General features: G+C 35.4%; 2 protein-coding genes across 2 annotated transcripts; both read left to right on the top strand.

The window, feature by feature from the left end:
* The first annotated feature begins 1,699 nt into the window (after positions 1-1,699).
* On the top strand, positions 1,700-2,650 carry LOC101543355 (olfactory receptor 10AG1-like). The gene has a single exon (XM_004621711.2). The coding sequence runs from the start codon at positions 1,709-1,711 to the stop codon at positions 2,648-2,650; it is 942 nt and encodes a 313-aa protein (XP_004621768.2). The 5' UTR covers positions 1,700-1,708.
* A 3,995-nt stretch (positions 2,651-6,645) lies between these two features.
* On the top strand, positions 6,646-11,148 carry LOC101543086 (olfactory receptor 10AG1-like). Its single transcript, XM_012935745.2, has 2 exons — positions 6,646-6,660; positions 10,207-11,148. The coding sequence occupies exons 1-2, from the start codon at positions 6,646-6,648 to the stop codon at positions 11,146-11,148; spliced, it is 957 nt and encodes a 318-aa protein (XP_012791199.2).
* The last annotated feature ends 5,716 nt before the right edge of the window (positions 11,149-16,864 follow it).

Here is a 16,864-nt window from a genome sequence, read left to right as displayed (position 1 = left end):
TTCCCCATATACAAAAGTTCATGCATATCAGTTCTGACTCACTGTATTAAACAGCTTTAGTGGCAGGAAGGATCATTAACTGGATAAGAAAGTACTTGGGAAAGGAGGGGTGAGTCTAAATTCCCATGGGTAAGACCACTTCTTACTTAAAGAGCAGGATTGGTTATGATAATTGAATATAAAGTTGATGGTCTTTAGTCTCAGTTTTAAACAAAAGAAAGTTGCTCCCCTTTTATTTGTACTTTAAATCAATCACCAAAGGTAAGCTTTATACTTAACAGCAATCTAATGGCTAAGCACTTATTATCTTTTTATATCTTTTCATTCAACACAAATCTTTTATGATTTGTGATTTTAATGTCAGCAGTTATTTCTAACATTAAATTTTCTCATGTACAGAGACTTAAAAGAGGACCTCTATTTCTTTTGTTGTTTACCTGCAAAACCACAGAGCATGTACCTTTTGTACTTTAAAAAATCTTCGTCTTATCTAAATAGAAAATGAAACACATTTCACTACATAATGAGCTGACAAGTTTTAAAAATTCTTGTTGTTGTCAGACTCATGAGCATTGCAAGTGATACCAATTATTAAAGATTATTGGTACACTTGTATTTAATGCTTTGTTTATGATAAATCCTATGATATCTTATAAAAGTCTAATTGTATATAATAAAAGTTCAAGACCATTAGGGGTTTGCATCCTACAAGTATTATAGAATTGCTTGTTAATGGTTAAGTTACATTAATAGAGAATCTAAATATGCTTTTGGTTTCATGACATGATTTTATTTATACCTTTATAATGTTAAAATATAAAGCATTGAATTGAGCAATTTTAAATTCAGTTTAAAGGTCACATTTTAAATATAACCACCATACATTTTGGTGAGTCAGAATAATAGATATTATGAAAAAACAACATGGTTATATTTAGCTAAATCACATAGTGGTTCATCTTTTAGACTTGTAAAAATACAGGCATCTAGACTTTCATAAACAGAAACACCTAAAATTATGCTGTAAGATTTACAAACTTTTTTGGGGGGTCAGGGTGGCACAGTGTTTGTATGATAAAAACTTGACTTTCGTCCTTGGATAATTTAGTTGTATTCAAGTGTGCTAGAGAAAATGGCAATGAGATATGGAATTAAAAATATAACAATCATCAACAGGGATATTAATTTCTTTGATTTTAAAAAATGTTTTGTATTAATGACTGCCTATTATTCCAATGTCTGTGCTGAGAATGGTAGGGTTTGTTTTGTTCTCAACCATATTCATCAAATGTAAATGAATGACCTTAAAGACGATTCAGGGGCATGAGGAAAATCATAATCCAGGCAATGTACAATGAGAACATGAACATACAAATGCAGTGCCATCTTTCAAAATATATAAAAAAAAAGGATCTATCCTAAAATTCATGTGAGATGTTCCGCTTCAGTGTTAAAAAAATGGGGCTGGAGATAAAGACAGTGTAAGGGCACTTGCCTTACACCTGCTCACCTGGACTTGATCCTCTGCCTTTCATATGGTTCTCTGAAGCACTGAGAGGTTAATTTCTGAGTTCAGAGCCAGGAGTAATCAATGAGCACTGCCGGATGTGGCCTTCAAAGCTAAAATGTTAAAATAAAATAAAGTTAAAAAGAAACAGTGCTTAGGGAGATCATGTGAAGACACCCACACTTTCTTTTCCTTCTACAGATGAAGCCCAAAGAAATACCACCCCAAGAAAATCTCACAAAATGGATGGAGTTTGTTCTCTTGGACTTTGCTGATGTTCCCCAGCTCCAGTGGTTTTTGTTTGGTTTGTTCTTAGTCATTTATCTCTGCATCCTCTTGGGTAATGGCACCATAGTTCTCATAACAAAAGTGGGTCCTGCTCTCCAGACTCCCATGTATTTTTTCCTTGGTAACTTTTCATTCTTGGAAATCTGCTATGTGTCCGTGACTATCCCCAGAATGCTCGCCAACCTTTGGACTCAAAAGAGAACTATTTCCTTAGTTGCCTGTGCTACACAAATGTGCTTTGTCCTAATATTTGGAGGCACTGAATGTGTACTCCTGGCTGTGATGTCCTATGACCGCTATGTGGCCATTTGTAACCCTCTGCACTACCCTCTCGTCATGAACCACAAGGTCTGTGTGCAGATGGTGACTGGCTCCTGGGTTAGTGGAATTCCAGTCATGATAGGACACACGTTCCAGATTTTCTCTCTGTCTTTTTGTGCTTCTAACATCATCAATCATTTCTTCTGTGATATTCCCCCAATAATTAAACTGGCTTGTGGAGACACATTTATAAATGAGATGCTGGTCTTGATAGTTGCTGCGTTGTTTGTCGCTGTTCCGTTTGTGTTGATCCTTGTCTCCTATGGAAAAATCATCTCCACAGTGATGAAGCTGCCATCATCCTCAGGTAGGGCCAAAGCCTTCTCCACCTGCTCATCTCATCTGATTGTTGTAGCGCTGTTCTTTGGTTCAGCCATCATTACTTATTTAAGACCCAAGACCCAAAACTCTGCGGGAACTGACAAAGTGCTTTCTCTTTTCTACACCATTGTCACTCCTTTATTTAATCCCCTGATATACAGTCTGAGGAATAAAGAAGTCATAATGGCTTTGAAAAAGTTATTTTGTAGATAATTCAGTTCATGAGAAACAGGTTATATTCACAGAAATTTATTTGGAATAATTTGCAATAAAATCTCAAAAACTTTAAAACTATCTTCAATTTTTCTGTCTACATTTTGATACTGGTTTACATGTTAAACATGTTTGTTATTTGTTTCCATGTTATTTTATGCTGTTTAAAGATATGTTCCACCTCTGGCTCTTCAGTGAGGGATTACTCACAGGATTCTGGAATCATATGCAGTTTCCAGCGGCAAAACTCAAGTGAGAATCATGCAAGATTAGCATTCTACCTGCTGTACTTTTTCTTCTATCATCTAGTAATAAATTTGTAAACTTAGGTTGCTATAACCTTACTAGTAAATATCAGAACAATTAATGAGTATATTTTGTAAAATATTCAAAAGCATTTTTCTTAAATTAATTCATTTATAATGATTGTAGCAGTACTATCCAGGAAATAAAGAAACTATTTTTTTTTAATTGCTTTTTTGGGTCACACCTGGCAATGTACAGGGGTCACTCCTGGTTCTGCCCTAAGGAATTACTCCTGATGGTACTCAGGGGACCATATGGGGTGCTGGGAATCTAACCTGGGTTGCCCATGTGCAAGACAAAAGCCCTACTCGCTGTGCTATAACCTCAGAAACTAATTTTTCTTAAAAATAATTTTTAAGAAAATAAACTAAATGTTCACAAAAGAAAGTAATAAAAAACCGAAGGTATAATACATAGCTATACCATTTACCTACTTATTAGACATGATGATATCATAATGAAATAATGAAATATTTCATTCATTATGAAATAAATAATGAAAATCTCTCATGAAATATCAGTGGACTTGAGCCCAGAAAAATAAAATGCCAGTAAGTAAACAATTTTTTATTTACTGGCATTTTATGGCTTAGAATAATTCAGACTTAATGTGATATTTCTATGTAATATTCAAAGCAATAAATCTGTACATTTTGGAGAAGTAAATCATAATGATTCAATGTATGTTTTATTTGTCCATATGTAATTTTAAAAGATTACTTACATAATTAATTCTCCATATAGAGAAGCCATGTATATATGTAAATTAATCATCCTTATCAATACCCAGTGCTCAACAATATGGTAAAACTTAGTTTATTTTGATAATTTTATTATTTCTTATTATCTTTCTTTAATATTAGTAGAATTGCCACTTTCTGTACACAATGCATTGCTATATGTATTTAACTTCACATTGGAGATTAAGAAAAGCATGCCAATATTTCCTGGGGAAGAAGATACATTTCAATAACAAACATGATAATATTCCTATAAAGGAAAATCAAGGCTAGCTGAAAACAAATGAATGAATTAGTACTAGTCTAAGATAATGAAGTTCCTCCTAGAAATTATAACATCTTATGAGATAATAAACATAAGGAAGTGATGCAAATTGCTTTATATTTTACAGGTAAGATCAAATGAAAGCTATATTTGTGCAAGGCTATGACATTTTAGTAGATGGTGAACCTTTACATACAAAAAACATAGTAGACCGATCCAAAATTATTTTGCTTTTTAACTTATCTTTCTGATTTGCAGTTTCGATAGTATGGTTACATTAACATTGACATTTTTCAAAATTACTTCATCTTCTGCACTAGGTATTCATTTAATCCACCACCATCTTATTGTCACTTCTCGTCTTCTTCCTCTGTCCCCAAAATATCTTCTGCCATAGCAAATTATTTTATTACTAAGCTAGATATCTATCAAATTAAACTAGTTTGCACAATCATTTGCAACAATTTGCCAAAAGTCCATGTACTTTACTAATTTTACAACATTTGATAATGTGGACTTAATAACACATCTGTTAAAATTATAGTCTCTTTAAAATTTCAGTTTCTATTTTGAATAATTTTGGTTGTACTATTCACTGATAGTGGTATATTTTATAAAACATAGAAACAGACTTTTATTTACAAAGCTTAGTCAAGCTTGTGTGTGTGTGTGTGTGTGTGTGTGTGTGTGTGTGTGCATTCAGTGGAGAACACTATTTTTCTGGGCTCAAGTCCAATGATATTTCATGAAGTTAATAACGTGCAGAAAATATTGATAAATAAATTGCTAGCTAGATGTCATGGAAACAAAACTGTAGATATCTCTTGAATTTGAATCCAGATTTTCAGTAAAGATATTTTGCTATAGTTAGAGTTAGAATGTTACACTATTTGTAAACTCTCATAGTGATAATATTGTTATGGTCCTTCTACTGAAACACTAAAACATTTAAGTTATGGTTGTACAGAGAACACAAATGGAGATACATTCATAAATTAGGAAAATTAAGAGAAGGTGGTGTCATGAGTACATGTAAAGTACACTAGGTGAAAATAAATTATATAAATCACCAAACAAAGATAATGTTGATCTTAAGCAAAAATAACTATAAGTTACTATTCCCTAATAATGAAAAAAAAGAGATAGATATCTTTGTGTATGCATGTTTAATTTTTGTGCATGAATATTAAGACATATCACAATACATAAGGGCAAATTAATAAAATATCTATGTTCTTGGGATTGTATTTTATACTTTAATTTATAGATGAGTTTAGTCAACTAGCAATATTTCTTTCCTATTTTCAAAAGCAATAATATTTAAGATAAATAGACGCCATATAATTGAATAAGATGCTGCATAACTGTTATATATGATATACTATAAACAGTCATTATTCAGACAATCACAATATGTAGTATAACAGTAAACTATTATTCATGAGTCCATGGCTCATGGCTTTGATTTCCGTATTGGAAGTTTATGCACATGTTATAATACTCTTTTATATTGTAGGTCAATTAAAGAATAAACTTTAGCAAACCACTGTCATTTTTCCACTGGGGCTATAATTACAGCAGTAGGCACAATTTTACAAATGTAATAGGAAATACTCTGCTTACTTTTTTTCTGCTTAAGTTTTATGTGGTAAAAAATGTTAAAGGATGATGATAGAAAATATTTGAAAATATAGTTCAAAAACAATTGTAAATTTTAACTTTTTGGAAACCTATAAAAATAGCTGGGAATGATTACACTGGACAGGGTCTGAGGGTTAAAAGTAGGTTAGGGACATTCTTGACAACTTTTCAGTAACAATATTGCAAATCACAATGCCCAACAGGAGAGAGAGCGCGCGCGGGAGAGAGACAAACAGACAGACAGAGACAGGATACAGAGAGATAGATAGATAGATAGATAGATAGATAGATAGAGAGAGAGAGAGAGAGAGAGAGAGAGAGAGAGAGAGAGAGAGAGAGAGAGAGAGAGAGAGAGAGAAGCACCTGATATAGAGGCAAGCATAGTGAAGGATAGGGAGTGAGGGGAGGGAACCTGGGACCACTGGTGGTGAGAAATGTACACTGGTGGAGGGATGGGTGTTGGAATACTGTATGACTCTAATCCAATCATGAACAGCTTTGTAATGGTCTAAAAAATCCTGATGGATGATAATATATAAGAGATAAGAAGAAAATAATTTATCTGTAGACTCTTCTGTAAAGTTAAATATGTCCGATACACATAAGTTATAGTAGGCTCTATCATCCAAAATATTTGAGGATATTCATCCAGGTATGCTTGGAGAACCCTAGAATGATATATTTTGCTCAGAGATTTAAGAAAAAATAAGTTGAGTTATATTCTATTTACTTATTTATTTATTTGTTATTTGGAACCTGCCAGAATTGATCCTTGAGTGCACAACCAAGAATAAACCCTGAGCAATGCTGGGTGTGACCCCAAAACAAAAGCTACACTGTCACTGCCACCTCGTTGCTCATCCATTTGCTTGAGTGGGTACCAGTAACATCTCCATTGAGAGACTTTTTGTTACTATTTTTGGCAGAATACGCCACGAGTAGCTTGCCAGGCCGTGCCATGAGGGCAGAATACTCTAGGTAGCTTGCTGGGCTCTCTGAAAGGGGTGGAAGAATTGAACCCGGGTTGGATGCATGCAAGGCAAATGCCCTACCCGAAGGTAAATCTGTAGTACTACACTGCCATCCTGTTGTTCATCGAATTGCTTGAGCGAGCACCAGTAACCTCTCCATTGTGAGACTTGCTACTGTTTTTCGCATATCGAATACACGATGGGCAGCTTGCCAGGCTTGGCTGTGAGGGCAGGATACTCTTGGTAGTTTGTCTGGCTCTCTGAGAGGTACGGAGAAATCGAGCCCGGGTCAGCCACGTGCAAGGCAAAAGTCCTACCCACTGTTCTATTGCTCCAGTGCAAGCACAGCCAGGAATAATCCCTGAGCATCACCAGGTGAGGCCCCCAGACAAAATAAGAACAAAGATTGACACTGGCTTTACCTGGCTAATGACTTCCTGAGGTGCATTTCTTTATTAATCACTGCAGTCTTTGGATTCCTCCACTTAATGGGAAGTGCCTCCACATAGTTTTTATGTTAATTGCAATGACTTCTTATCTGTTACTACTCAGTATTAGAATGATGCCTTTCTAATGGTGATTTAGCCACTTGTCAGTACAAAGTCTTCTCCATTTGTAGTTCTTTATCTCATACTGTGGTTTTATTCTTTGGATCTTCCTCCAGGCACTAAAGGTGCAACTCAGTTTTCAAGAACTGACAAATTCCTGTATTTTTTTTTTTTTACACCAGAAGCAAATTTCCTGTCATTATAATATTCTAGAGGTTACTATATTCTTGACTGACGGACCAGCTACTTTTTTTGTTTGTCTTTTGGGTCATACCCGGCAACGCACAGGGGTTATTCCTGGTTCTGCACTCAAGAATTACCCCTGGCGGTGCTCAGGGGGCCATATGGGATGCTGGGAATTGAACCGGGTTGGCATCGTGCAAGGCAAACACCCTACCGGCTGTGCTATTGCTCCAGCCCCAAGACCAGCTACTTTTCAAAGATGTTACAGATTTTCTTTATCATTTAGCATACAAAGGATATGGCCCCTGTATTATTATTTTGAGTAGTTGTATTATTATTTACTCATGTAAAAAAAGTCATGCATATCAGTTCTGACTCACTGTATTAAACTGCTTTAGTGGCAGGAAGAATCATTAACTGAATAAGTAAGTACTTGGGAAGGGAGCAGTGAGTCTTAATCCCCAGGGTTAAAACCATTTCTTACTTAAAGAAAGATTGGTTATGATAATAATATATAGAGTTGATGGTTTCTTTTCTTTTTCTTTTTCTTTTTTTTTTTTTTTTTGCTTTTTGGGTCATACCCAGCAATGCTCAGGGATTACTCCTGGCTTAGCACTCAGGAATTACTCCTGCTAGTGCTTGGGGGACCATATGGGATGCCGGGGATCGAACCCGAGTCGGCCGCATGCAAGGCAACCGCCCTACCCGCTGTGCTATCGCTCCAGCCCAGAGTTGATGGTTTTTAGCCTCAATTTTAAACAAAAGAAAGTTATTCCCCTCCAAAAAATTCTGATTTATAATTATTTATTCTTTAAATCAATTACCAAAGGAAAGATTTATACTTAACAGCAATCTAATGGCTAAGCACTCATTATCTTTTTATATTGTTTCATTTGACACAAATCTGTGATTTTAGTATCAGCAAATTTATTGCTAATATTAGATTTTCTCATGTACAGAAAATTAAAAGAGGACTTTTTTGTTCTTTACCTTCAAAAACACAGTGCATGTAACTTTTGTACTTTTAAAAGTATTTGACTTATCAAAATAGAAAATAAAATATATTTTATTATATAATGAGGTGACTAAATTTTTTTATTGCCGGACTTATGACCATGTAAGTGATAGCAATTATTAAAGATTATCAGTAGTCTTGCATTTAATGCTTTACAACTGATAAATCTATATTGTACTTATAAAAATCTAATTATATATACCAAAAGGTCAAGAGTATTAGAGGTTTGCATCCTACAAGTATTATAGAATTACTTATTAAGGATTAAGTTCCATTAATAGTGAATCTAAACAAACTAATGGTTTCTTAACATGATTTTATTTATGACTTTATAATATTAAATTAACCAATGTGGAATACTAATTCAAATATTAAAATATTCATCAATTCCACTTAGTGGTCATATTTTAAATACAAACCACTATATACATTTTGTTAAAACGGTTTAATCAATATTATGAAAAACCAACATGATTACATTTAGCTAAATCACATAGCGTTTCACCTTTCACCGTTGTAAAAATAGAGGCATCTTGACATTCATAAACAGAAAAAACTGCAATTATGCTGCAAGATTTGCAAACTTTCTTATTTTTTGCGGGTGAGGTGTACAGTGGCACAGTGTTTGTATGATAAAAACATGACTTAGATATGTGGATGATTTAGTTGTATTAAAGTGTGATTTTTACTTTTAATATTTTTAATTGTGATATTCACTGATAATGGCATATTTTGTAAAACATAAGAACAGACTTATTTACAAAGCTTAGTCAGGATACTGGTTTTATTTTATTTTTTATTTTATTTTGTATTGAATCACCATGTGGAAAGTTACAAAGCATTCAGGTGTAATTCTCACTTATACAATGGTCAAACATCCATCCCTTCACCAGTACACATGTTCCACCACCAAGAACCCCAGTATGCCTCCCATACCACCCCCACCACCCCGCCTATGTAGCTGATAATTTTCACTTTTCTTTCTCTTTACTTTGATTAGATTCAATATTTCCACAAAAAAAAAAACTCACTATTATTGTTTGGAGTTTCCCCCCAAAAAAAAATCAGAACTGCTGAAATGGAAGCGTTTAATAATTTATTTTCCATTGCTGAGAATGAAGAGATATGAGGTCGTGCAGCCGCGATAGCAGGAATTCACTTTTGGATTTCTGTATTTTAGTAGCTATATCCAGAGAAATATTTGCCAGAAATTGCATCATTGCAAGCTCGTACCTCTCTTTAGTGGTCCTTATAAGATGGCGGTTACCATGCCTTTCCCCTGTAAAGGAAAAGCTGAGAGAGAAAATCCTTTCCCCTACTGGAGCAGCATGGTCCCGTGGCTTAGTTCATAGCCTAGAGACATCTCTGCAAGAAGCACCTGGTACCAAAAGTAGTTTAGCTGCCCTCCGGGATCATGGTCATCCAGCAACGGAGAGGCCGCACATGTGTGGCCACTCGGGTCGTATCTCAGCGGAGAGCCTAGTCAGGATTCTTTGTGTGTATGTGTGCACTTCACTGGAGAAGAATACTTTTCTGGTCTCCAGTCAACTGATATTTCATATCTTCTTTTAAAATAAAAAAAAATTAATGGATCTACCCTAAAATACATGGGTGATGTTTTGCTTCAGCTCTAAAAAACTGGGCTGGAGATAAAGGACAGCATGTAGGCCACTTGGCTTGCAATTAATCTACCAGGGTTTGCTTCCCCTGTCTTCCACACAGTCCTCTTAAGCAATGCTAGAATAATTCATGAGTTCAGAGCCAGGGGCAATCCCTGAGCACTGGCGGAAATGGTCCCCAAAGAAAAGATGTTAAAATAAGCTTAATTTAGAGACAGAGCTTAGGAAGATCATGGAAATGCATCCATACTTTCTTTTTCTTCTACAGATGAAGCCCAAAGAAATACCGCCCCAAGAAAATCTCACAAAATGGATGGAGTTTGTTCTCTTGGACTTTGCTGATGTTCCCCAGCTCCAGTGGTTTTTGTTTGGATTGTTCTTGGTCATTTATCTCTGCATTGTGTTGTGTAATGGCACCATAGTTCTTGTAACAAAAGTAGATCCTGCTCTCCAGACACCCATGTATTTTTTCCTTGGTAACTTTTCTCTTTTGGAAATCTGCTATGTGTCTGTTACTATCCCCAGACTGCTCACTAGTCTTTGGACCCAGAAGAGAACCATTTTCCTAGTTGCCTGTGCTACACAAATGTGCTTTGCCCTAACGCTTGGGGGCACTGAGTGTTTCCTCCTGACTGTGATGTCCTATGACCGCTACGTGGCCATTTGTAACCCTCTGCACTACCCTCTCGTCATGAACCACAAGGTCTGTGTGCAGATGGTGACTGGATCTTGGCTTAGTGGAATGCCAATCATGATAGGACATACATGTCAGATTTTCTCTCTATCCTTCTGTGCTTCTAACATCATCAACAGCATCTTCTGTGATATTCCCCCAATAATTAAGCTGGCTTGTGGGGACACATTTATGAATGAGATGATGATCTTCGTAGTTGCTATGTTGTTTGTCGCAATTCCATTTCTGTTGATCCTTGTCTCCTATGGAAAAATAATCTCCACAGTGATGAAGCTGCCATCATCCTCAGGTAGGGCCAAAGCCTTCTCCACCTGCTCATCTCATCTGATTGTTGTAGCGCTGTTCTTTGGTTCAGCCACCATTACTTATTTAAGACCCCAGACTGAAGACACTGCAGGAACTGACAAAGTGTTTTCTCTTGTTTACACTGTTGTCACTCCTTTATTTAATCCCCTGATATACAGTCTGAGGAATAAAGAAGTCATAATGGCTTTGAAGAAGTTATTCTGTAAATGATTCAGTTTATGAGAAAAGCGTTATATTCACAGGAATTTATTGGTAACTATTTGCAATAAAATCTCACCAGCTTTAGTACTATTCTTGATTTTTCTGTTTACAGTTTGCTACTTATTTCCATGTTGCACATGTTTGACATTTATTTCCATGTTATTTCATTCTCCTTAATGATGTGCTTCACTCCTGGCTCTTCACTGAGGGATTACTCTGACAGGGTTCTAGAACTATATACAGTTTCAAGGGGGTCAAACTCAAGTCAGAATCATGGAAGAAAAGCATTCTACCTGCTCTACTGCATCTGCTATCCTCTAGTAATAAATTTTCTAAACTTAGGTTGCTATAACCTTACTAGTAAATTTCAGGAACAATGTGTATATCTTGTAAAATATTCAAAAGCATTTTTTTTCTTAAGTTAATTTATTTATAATGATTGTAGCAGTCCTATGCAGGAAGGAGAGAAACTAATGTTTTATAAAAATAATTTTTAAGAAAATAAACTAAATGGGGGCTGGAGCAATAGTACAGCAGTAGCACCTTTGTCTTGCATACCAGCCAACCTGAGTTCAATCCCCGGCATCCCATATGGTCCCTCAAGCACTGCCAGGAGTAATTCCTGAGTGTCACTGTGTGTGATCCAAAAAGCAAAGAAAAAAAAATACCTAAGTGTTCACAAAAGAAAGTAACATAAAATCAAAGATATAATACATAACTATACCACCTTCCTACTTATTATACATGATTGATTTATACTGTGAAAAAAAACATTTCTTTTTTTTCTAGTACTTTATGGCTTAGCACAGTTCAAAGTTAATGTGATATTTATTGTAATATTGAAAGCATTGGAAGCAATGAATTTCTGTACATTATGAATGAGCAAATCATAATGGTTAGATGCATGTTTCATTTGTCTATATGTAATTTAAAAATCACTTATATAATAAATCTCCATATAGAGAAGTTATGTATATCTGTAAATTATCAGCACTCAGGGCACGAGAATGTTGTAAAACTTAAAGTCTATTTTTATAGTTTTATCATTTCTTATTATCTTCATTAAAATAAGCAAATTGTCACTTTCTATACATAATACATTGTTTTATGTATCTAACTTCACATTGGAGATTAACAAAGGTATGGCACTTTTTCCCAGGGAAGAAGAAACATTATACGATAACAAACATGATCATGAGCCTACAAGGAAAATCAAGGCTAGCTGAAAACAAATTAATGAATTATCACTATGCTAAGATAATGCAGCTGCTAGAAATTATAACATTCTTATGAGATGATAAACATAAGGAAGTGATACAAATTGCTTTATTATTTTCAGATAAGGTCAAATGAAAGCTAAGTTTGTGGGATGCTATGACATTTAAATAGATGGTAAAGCTCTACATACTAAAAACAGTAGACAGATCCAAAATATTTTGCTTTTTAACTTAAATTTCTGTCCTTTATTTTAGATAACATGGTTAGATTAACATTGACATTTTTAAACCTTACTTCATCTTTTGCACTAGGTATTCATTCACCACTATCTTATTGTCACTTCTAGTCTTCTTCTTGCTTTGTTCCCAACATTTCTCTTGATGTGCAAATTATTATATTCCAATGCTATATAGTTAATTAATCTAGTTAGCTTAATCATTCCCAACAATGTGCCAAAAGTATATGTGCATTACTGATTTTACAACATTTGAGTATGTTAAGTTAATAAGAGATTTAAATAAATTATAGTCTTTATTCAAAATTCTATTTTTATTTTGAATATTTTAATTGTAATAATCAGTGATAATGACATATTTTATAAAATGTAAGAACAGAATTTTATTTACAAACTTTAGTCAGGCTTCTTTGTGTGTGTGTGTGCACACGGATGTATGTGTTTGTGTGTGTCTGTGTGTGTCTGTGTGCACTTCACTGGAGAAGAATAGTTTTATGGGCTCCAGTAAACTGATATTTTCTGAAGTTAATAGTGTGCAGAAAATATTGATAAATAAATCACTAGCTTGATGTCATGGAAACAAAACTGTGAATATCTCTTGAATTTAAATCCAGATTTGCAGTAAAGATACTTTGCCATAGTTATTATTGGAATGTTACACTATTTGTAAACTTTCATAGTAATAATATTATTACGGCCCTTCAAGTGTGACACTAAAACATTCAAGTTATGGTTGTTCAGCGAACACAAATAGAGACATATTCATAAATTTGGAAGATTGAGAGAAGTTGGTGACATGAGTACTAATAAAATAGACTAGGGGAAAATGAATTATATGAATCACCAAATGAAGATAATATTGAATCTTAAACAAAAAGGACTATTATTGATTTTTCCCCAATAATAAAAATACAAAGAAAGATAGATATCTTTGTGTATGAATGTTTAATTTTTGTGCATGGGTGTCAAGATATATTTTAATACATAAAAACAAATAATTAGAACTTCTGTGTTCTCAAATTGTATCTGTATACTTTAATTTATAGTTGAATTGAGTCAAATACCAATATTTCTTTTCTTTTTTCAAAACTAGTAATATTTAAGAGGATTAGATGCCAAATAATTGATCTAGATGCCACATAACTGATATATATGCTACACCATACACAGTCATTATTCTACGGCAATCAAAACATGTAGCATAACAGTAAATCTATTAATTCATGAGTACATGGCTCATGGCTCTGTTTTCCACATTGGAAATTCATGCACATGTTAGAATATTCTTGTATATCATAGGTCATTTAAATAATAAACTTTAGCAAACCATCATTACTTTTCACTGGGGTCATATTTAAAAATGTGGGCACAATTTTACATATGTAATTTCAAATACTGTGCTTACTTTTTTCTTTTTAAAATTTTATGTGGTAAAAATGTTAAAGGATGATGATAGAAAATGTTTGAAAATATAGTACAAAAACAATTGTAAATTTTAATGTTTTGGAAACCTATGACATAATAGCTTAGAATGATCATGCTGGACAAGATCTGAGGGTTAAAAGTAGGACATTATTGACAATCTTTCAGTGTGAATATTGCAAACCACAATGCCCAAAAGGAGAGAGAGAGAGAGAGAGAGAGAGAGAGAGAGAGAGAGAGAGAGAGAGAGAGAGAGAGAGAGAGAGAGAGAGATGCCAACCAACCATAGAGGCAGGCACGGGGAGTGGGAGAGGCAGGGTAGTGATGGTGGGGGTTGATAGGAGGGAACCTGGGGACATTGGTGCTGGGAAATGTACACTGGTGGAGGGATGGGTGTTGAAACATTGTATGACTGAAATACAATCATGAACAGCTTTGTAATGGTCTAAAAAAATAGATGATAGCAAATAAGAGATAAGAATAGAAGAAAATAATTTATCTGTGGACTCTTTCTGGAAAGTAGATATGGCCCCTTTACATAAGTTATAGTAGGCTCTATCAGCCAAAACAGTAGAGGATATGCATCCAGGTGTGCCTGGAAAACCCTAGAACAATAAATTTTGCTCAGAGGTTTAAGAAACATGAACTTGAGTTTTATTTAATTAATTAATTAATTAATTTTTGGTTTAGACCCTATAAGATCCCCTAAGCCTGCAGAATTCATCTTTGAGTGCACAGCCAAGAATAAATCCTGAGCAATGCTGGGTGTGACCCCAAAACAAAAGCTAACAAGCTGAAAAACAAGTATACCCATAAAATGTCAAATTGTAAATAAGAGGGCCAGGAGTGATAGTTCAGTGTGCTGGGCACTTGTCTTCATGCAGCTGACCTTGGTTCCAGTAAGTTAATGATCAATATGTGAGTTATGGATCCGTGCTTAAAAAAAGTTATATGGTGTTTCTGAAAGTGAATTTAAAAAAGTCAAATTATGGAATGCACAGCAGTAAAGGGACAAGAGAAAAAACTTTAGAGAACAAAATTGTGAGTCCTTAATGTATACATATATATTTAAACTGCCCCCAGTGCCGTGTAATCCCATCAACGACCACCATCGAGAGAATATAAAACCAAGCTCCCAGAACAACTTATAGCCTAGTTCTCCTTCTTGGAGAAACTGGCAAGCTACCGAGAGTTTCCTGCCTGCATGAGAGAGCGTGGCGAGTTCCCTGCGGCATATTCATATGCCAAAACCAGTAACAATGATGGGTCTCATTCCCCTGCCCTGACCTCCAATGTGGCACCATTGGGAAGGACGAGTAAAGAAAGGCTTCTAAAATCTCAGGGCTAGGATGAATGGAGACATTACTGAGACCACTCAAGAAAATCGAAAATCAACGGAATGATGGTGATGATGATGATATATGTGTGTAAAACAACAGATAGATATATAATTACATATATGTAGAGAGAGAAACAGCATAGCTAATTTTAACTGAGATGCAGGAAGGGAAGGAAGTTTACAAACATGCTAATTTTGGTAAAAATCAGTGCTTACATCTCTTTTACTATTACAAAGAAATGACTCATGACTCACTTGCAATTTATGCATCAAACACGAGGAGTCACATGTTTCTACTCATGTTCATAAACCGTGTTCAAGGAAAACGTTGGGAGGTAAAAAAAAAAGGTCCACAGAAAAGCATCAGTAAGTGAAGATGTGACTAACCTGGAAATCATCAGAAATCAAATATGAATATCTCACTTATTGGCTGAATATGGATAAGCTTGTGAAATGAGTTCATGTGTGACAATATGGAATCTTTCCAAACTCATCTTAACAGTAGGATGCAAAGAAAAAATAGGCTGCATCTACTTGCTCCTTAAAGAGTAAGACTCTGAAAAATAAATTTAGTTAATAATAACAAAATAGCTAGCTTATAGAGAAATTTTATGTCACTTCAAGTTATTTTACCTATATTCAACCGATTAATTAATATAGACATTTAAGAATCTATACTTTTAGTGCCCTATGCACAAGACTTATTTTAGTACCAAATGCACAAAATGTTGATGTGGTCACTGTCACTGTCATCCCGTTGCTCATCGATTTGTTCGAGCGGGCACCAGTAATGTCCCTCATTGAGAGACTTATTGTTACTGTGTTTGGCATATCCAATACGCATGGGTAGCTTGCCAGGCTCTGCCATGCGGGTGGGATACTCTCGGTAGCTTGCCAGGCTCTCCAAGAGAGAAGGAGGAATCGAACCTGGGTCGGCCGCATGCACGGCAAACGCCCTACCTGTTGTGCTATTGCTCCAGTGCAGGTATTCAATTAAAAATATTTTTAAAAACAAATAATGTGGAGTTCATTGTAAATAACTAATGCTTGCCACTGGCTCTCCGGGCAGCTCTATCTCACCCCCCATGTTCGGTGCTCTGGAACCCGAACTGCTGGATCTTCTCCCGCAGTCCCAGCTCCAGCCTCTCTCTGGATCTACTCAGCTCCCTCCTCTCGTCTCTCCTTCCCCATGTCTCTCTCTCCCTCTCTCTCTCCCTCTCTCTCCCTCTCTCTCCCTCTCTCTCCCTCTCTCTCCCTCTCTCTCTCTCTCTCCCTCTCTCTCTCCCTCTCTCTCCCTCTCTCTCTCCCTCTCTCTCCCTCTCTCTCCCTCTCTCTCTCTCTCTCATGGCGCAATACAATGACATCACCAAAGGCACCAAAAGATCTTACAGGAAGAACATTGAGGCAACATTATTCTCTTGTATCTGCAGGCCAGTAATCTAGGCCTCCGGAAAGAAGATACAAAACCAAAACGGAAGCCTTCCTTGGGCTGAAAAGCACACAGATTTACA

This window comes from Sorex araneus, chromosome 6, assembly GCF_027595985.1.
Source record: "Sorex araneus isolate mSorAra2 chromosome 6, mSorAra2.pri, whole genome shotgun sequence".
Lineage (NCBI taxonomy): Eukaryota > Metazoa > Chordata > Mammalia > Eulipotyphla > Soricidae > Sorex > Sorex araneus.
The sequence above is the reverse complement of the archived record's forward strand: the minus strand, read 5'-3'. Positions and strand labels throughout refer to the sequence as shown.